At 45.5% G+C, this 6,000-nt stretch overlaps 1 protein-coding gene across 1 annotated transcript in view; it reads right to left on the reverse strand.

The window, feature by feature from the left end:
- FDX1 (ferredoxin 1) overlaps positions 1-5,337 on the reverse strand; it is a 39,515-nt gene extending 34,178 nt beyond the window's left edge. The window contains exon 1 of the mRNA XM_065944246.1: positions 4,936-5,337. Within this exon, the coding sequence (XP_065800318.1) occupies positions 4,936-5,114 (179 nt within the window). The 5' untranslated portion in view covers positions 5,115-5,337. The remainder of the gene's footprint in view (positions 1-4,935) is intronic.
- Between the last annotated feature and the right edge of the window lie 663 nt (positions 5,338-6,000).

Here is a 6,000-nt window from a genome sequence, read left to right on the forward strand (position 1 = left end):
GATCACACCATCGTGATTATCTGGGTGAAGATCTTTTTTGTACAGTTCTTCTGTGTATTCTTGCCACCTCTTCTTAATATCTTCTGCTTCTGTTAGGTCCATACCAGTTCCGTCCTTTATCAAGCCCATCTTCACATGAAATGTTCCCTCGGTATCTCTAATTTTCTTGAAGAGATCTCTAGTCTTTCCCAATCTGTTGTTTTCCTCTATTTCTTTGCATTGATTGCTGAGGAAGGCTTTCTTATCTCTCCTTGCTATTCCTTGGAACTCTGCATTCAAATGGGAATATCTTTCCTTTTTGCTTTTCTTCTTTTCACAGCTATTTGTAAGGCCTCCTCAGACAGCCATTTTGCTTTTTGCATTTCTTTTCCATGGCATGGTCTTCATCCCTGTCTCCTGTACAATGTCACAAATCTCCATCCATAGTTCATCAGGCACTCTGTCTATCAGATCTAGTCCCTTAAATCTATTCCTCACTTCCACTGTATAATCATAAGGGTTTTGATTTAGGTCATACCTGAATGGTCTAGTGGTTTTCCCTACTTTTCTTCAATTTAAGTCTGAATCTGGCAATAAGGAGTTCATGGTCTGAGCCACAGTCAGCTCCTGGTCTTGTTTTTGCTGACTGTATAGAGCTTCTCCATCTTTGGCTGCAAAGAATATAATCAATCTGATTTTGGTGTTGACCATCTGGTGATGTCCATGTGTAGAGTCTTCTCTTGTGTTGTTGGAAGAGGGTGTTGGCTATTACCAGTGCATTCTCTTGGCGAAACTCTATCAGCCTTTGCCCTGCTTCATTCCGGACTTCAAGGCCAAATTTTCCTGTTACTCCAGGTGTTTCTTGACTTCCTACTTTTGTATTCCAGTCCCCTATAATGAAAAGGACATTTTTTTGGGGTGTGTGTTCTAAAAGGTCTTGTAGGTCTTCATAGAACCATTCAACTTCAGCTTCTTCAGCGTTACTGGTTGGGGCATAGGCTTGGATTACCGTGATATTGAATGATTTGCCTTTCCAACAAACTTGGAAAGTTATGATATGCTTAGCTAAAGATAGAAAACTAATGTGCTAACACTAGTGATTATTAACTCTTTGAAATCATTAAACGATTAAATCTATAAAGTCTTTATTCCTAGTTCACCAAACTGTGTACTTTTATCATCAGAAATAAAACTTATCTTATTGAACATAAAAAAAAATAATAATACCAACTAATATAAATAAATAAATTTTAAAAAGGAAAAAATAAAAAAAACTATATCTCAAAAAAAAAAATAATAATAATAATAATAGAAAAAACAAAGGTCCAGAAGCCAGATGGAAATATGTGTCTGAGACCCACAGAAGTCTAGAGATTTGACATCAAAAAATGCCTGGTACTAAGCGACAATAAGTACAACAGAAAGAATTCCATAGTTTATACACACTACTGAAGGCTGGAGGTTTGGGGACTGCTGTGCTTCTGGCGCACCCTAGAGCTAAGCTTTGTTATTGTTTAGTCACTAAGCTGTGCCCATGGACTGTAGCCCTCCAGGCTCCTCTGCCCATAGGATTTCCCAGGCAAGAATAATGGAGTGGGTTGCCATTTCCTTCTCCAGGGAATCTTCCTGACCCAGGGATCCAACCCATGTCTCCTGCATTGGCAGGCGAATTCTCTCCACTGAGTTACCAGCGAAGCAACACTGACCACTGAGTCACCAGAGAAGCAACAGCAAAGGAATTTCAACTCTGACACAGATTCCTCTTCTTTAAAATTAGGGTATCATTTATCTCACAGTTTCGATAACATCTGGAAAATTCCTAACAGAGTAGAGCTCAACAAACACTGATTGGTAACTTTTATTTCAAGTCCCAGTCCTGTTGGTACTAAGGAGCCTGAACTGCTGCTACATATTAAAGGTGTGCATGAGTGTGTGCTAAGTTGCCTCAATCATGTCCAACTCTTTGCCACCGTATGGACTGCAGCCCACCAGACTCCTCTGTCTATAGATTCTCCAGGCAAGAAAACTGGAGTGGCTTGCCATGCCCTCCATCCAGGGGGTCTTCCCGACCCAGGGATAGAATCCATTAAAGGTGTTCAGCCCCAGAAAAAACTGCAGAATTAAGAGTAATAACAGGTTTACCAAAGGACGGGAGAGAAAGCAGAAATGATAGAGTAAAAGTAATTGTGCAGCTGAGAAAGTATGGAATATAAGAGTCAGAAGACATAAAGTCCAGCCCTGGTTCCAACGTACTCATTAGGTGACCATGGGTAAGTGGCAATAACGGACACTTCACCAAGCTGCTGAGAGAATTAAAGGAGAGAAAGTTTGTGGAAACATTTTATTCCCTAAAAAGCATCATACATGTGTACTTTACTCAACTAACTTTATTCATTATTAACAATTGGTACTGATGGGTTTTGTAGATTTCTCTTCCCCAATTTTAAGAACTAGCAAAAAGTTTTTAGCTATTCCCCAAAAGATCAAGATTTCAGGTACTGGAAAATAACTATGATCCCTCTAAATCCTCTATCATCATCAATATATCAACCAGTACCACAAACGACTACTTCCTTTAACTGTTACCCTTTATGTACCATGCACTGCCATTTATTCTGTTCAACCACAGCAGATATCTCAACCAAGGTGTCAGTGGCTGTTGTGGTAAAGCTCTTAACAGACATCTAACAGACATGGGAGTTATGGCTGCTAATGCTCACCCTTTCACTATGTGGGGTGGTCTGGGGCAGTTGGTCCAAGAAAAGGGCCCCATCTAGAGTGCCCCACTTCCACAGCCACCTTAACTCTTCCAAATGACCCTATGGGCTAAACAATTATCAACCTTATTGGTGCTCAAAAAACAAACAAAAACTATGTGAGTTCTAGTCCCAGTTTTGCCTGCTACTTAATATAAAATTTTTATTCTCATTTATCTACTTTACCTGCCTCAGGAGATTTTAAGGGTCAAGTGAAATAATATACGTGAAAGCCCTTGGCAACCGAAATCACTACAAAATGTAAAGTACTACGACACAGTATTTTGGAGTTAAAGGAGTTTTTTGACTCTCAGTTACTGAAAGTTTACTTAAATGTTAAACTTCAAAGTCAGAACTACAGCCTCTAGACTGCTCTGTCCAATTAAACTTGAGCAGTAACAAAGATATTCTATAGTTGTATATAACTGATGTCCCAGACAGTAGCTACTAGCTATGTGTGGTTATCCAGTATTTGAAATGTGGCCAGTGGAACTGGGAAACTGACTCTTCAATTTTATTCAACTTCAATTACCTTAAATGGCTACATGTGGTTACTGATGACCATACTGGATAGCCTGGAAAATTTAGTTGCAGCTCCAGTGTGTGATAAGAAGCACAGGACATCGACAGAAACTCTGCCAATGGGGCATAAAGTAGGTTTAAGAGGGAACAAAACAGATGTGCTTCCCTTTATGACAACCTGATATACCAAATCAAACAGTAACTTGGAGGAGATAATTCCCATTCACAAAAGCACTCATGTTCCTTTAAATATCAGTTACATAAATGTGTTCAGTAAGACTCCCAATTTATACACAATTTTTCAAGAAAGCAACCAATGTAGAAAACAAGGCAACAAGGCATCCAGGCAGATGGACATCAAGGACTGAAAAGTAACAAATAACCCCACTGTGCCTTAACAAATAACTCCAGCTTGCCTTCATTATCTCCTCCACAGTTCATACAACAAAAATTTAGTGAGCACCCACTACCTCACAGATTAAGGGGAAAAAGATGAGTAGGTCCCACACCCTACTCTCAGGAACTTCACAAAGAAGAAACTAGAGAGGAACACAAACCCAGCTGTTTTTCCCTGCTTCCTACTACAGGACAGCAGGTCAAAGAGCTGTTCAGACCTACATTATATTAAGGCTCCATCCACCACAGTGCTATACTCTGAAATTATGAGTACATTTTATCTCTATTGTATCTAAAGGGGATCGTGTCTTTGAGAAACAAATCTACCCAAATCTACCCAATATTCTGGGCAAATTTTTTTTCACATGTTTCGACATTTAGTACACAAAACTCAACGCTGTGGGCCTAGGAGGCGGCTGAGGCTAACAGGTGGGATTTACTGAGCCCTCCAGACTCCCTACAATATGTGTATGCTCTTATTGGTTTCTTTAAATGGTCCTGTGAGGCCTACACGACTCTTATTCCCCAGTTACAGGCATTAGACAAACTGGATAATAGGTGTCAAAGCCCAGTTTAAAACCCTGGCTTGCCAGTCCAACGCAGGGGACTTTTTATCCGACAGTAACCAGAGGGAGTGGAGAAGGGCATGGCATCTCACTGCAGTATCCCTGCCTGTAGAATCCCACGGACAGAGGAGCCTGATGGGCACCAGTCCATGGGGTCACAGAGAGTCGGACACGCCTGAAGCGACTTAGCACGCACCAAAGAGAGCACACCGGGAAGTTCGGGGACGAGCGGGTGTACCCTAAATGGACAAGGACTTGGGGACAGAACGTTTCCAGACTCGGCAGGAGGAAGAGAGCCGAGAAGAAAGCCCCGGCCGCGACACAAACTGGGGGCGAGGTTCACCGCGGGCTCCGGCAGGGCAAAGGTTAGATCCACGCCAAACCGCACGGAAAAACAGCAGCAGTAAACTGCCAGCTTTCCTGAGGGCACAGGGGACGCTGGTACAGGGAAATCGGGGTCCCCGGGCCCCCGTCCCCCGCCAAGCGTCGGTGGACCTGAGAAGCAACTTGGCAACCGGACGACACGGAGGAAGCGACAGCACGGGACGACCAGCCCGGGGCCAGGAGAAGGCAGCGGGGCTGGGCTTGTGGCCCGCAGGCCGGCGCCCGGGAGAGGACGACAGAACTGGAAACCTCTGGAGGCGACGGAGGCGCCGCCACCAGAGGACCCACGAGCTCGGCGCGCCCCCGCGCGTGCCCCACCCCGCGCGCCTCACCTGCTCTGCGCTTGTCCCGATACGCTCAGCGTCCGCGTCGCCGCCGCGCCGCCGCCCAGGCCCGGCCCTCGGCTCCCGCGGAGGCCGCCGGCTCCCGCGTGGGGTCGCGCGAGAAGCCGCCACCGGCCGGCCGTGTCGCCGAGGGCGGCTGAGGCGACGCGCAGGAGGCGGGCGGCCATAACCTGTCGGGGAACTACGGAAGGCGAAGCAGGCCGCACGGCAGCGGCCGCGGGATTAGGCTCAGCGAGTACGGGCGAGCTGACGCCGCGCGGGTCTGCGGAGAGGAGAGGCACAGGGGGATCGCAGGGCCGGGGTTCCCTCGGGGGTCTGTTGTGTTCACCACCGCGGGCCCCGCGCGCCTTCCGGGTGACTATAAGGCCCGCGCGCCCTGAGCGCAGCCCCGCCCCCTACCCGCGCTCCGCTCCGCTCCGCCCCCTGGCTGTGCTCCGCCCCGCCCCCTGGCCCTGGCTTTAGGGGCGGGGCTCCGCGCCTCGTTTTACCTACTGACCAGGTTTTGTCTTGATCTTGCTGCTTCGTTGGTGTCTAGGGTCCCCAAGTGAGAACATTAAATTTTAAAAGATAGCAGAACGTCTGACGAAAAGATACAATAAAACAATCCCCAGTTAACTATACCACTCTCTTTTTTTTTTCTGCACCTCCTTCTCCTGCCTATTAAAAAAAGTGGGAGATGGCCATCTTGGAGTTCAAAAAATAGAATAAAAGAGAATTACAACAGTTGTTAAAAAAGGGAAAAAAAGGACCGTAGGAAATTTCAACATGGTAATAGGCAGATACAAAGAATAACTGTGACTCTAAATTTATAATTACAGTAATGAATGAACGAGGATACCGGAGAAGGCAAGTGATATTCCCAGACTTTGAGTGGCAAATAAATGCTCGTTGAGCAGCTGAAATTCAAGAGCCTAAACAGGAAACTTTGACGAACTGAGAGCTTTTTAAAAGAGTTTTACAAAACCAGGAAGATGAATTTAAAAATACACTTCATCGTGGTTAATACGTTGTGGGGAAGGCGTGGGCTTTGAGGTCAGAAATAGCGATGTTCAA

Source organism: Muntiacus reevesi, chromosome 9 (assembly GCF_963930625.1).
Source record: "Muntiacus reevesi chromosome 9, mMunRee1.1, whole genome shotgun sequence".
Taxonomy (NCBI): Eukaryota; Metazoa; Chordata; class Mammalia; order Artiodactyla; family Cervidae; genus Muntiacus; species Muntiacus reevesi.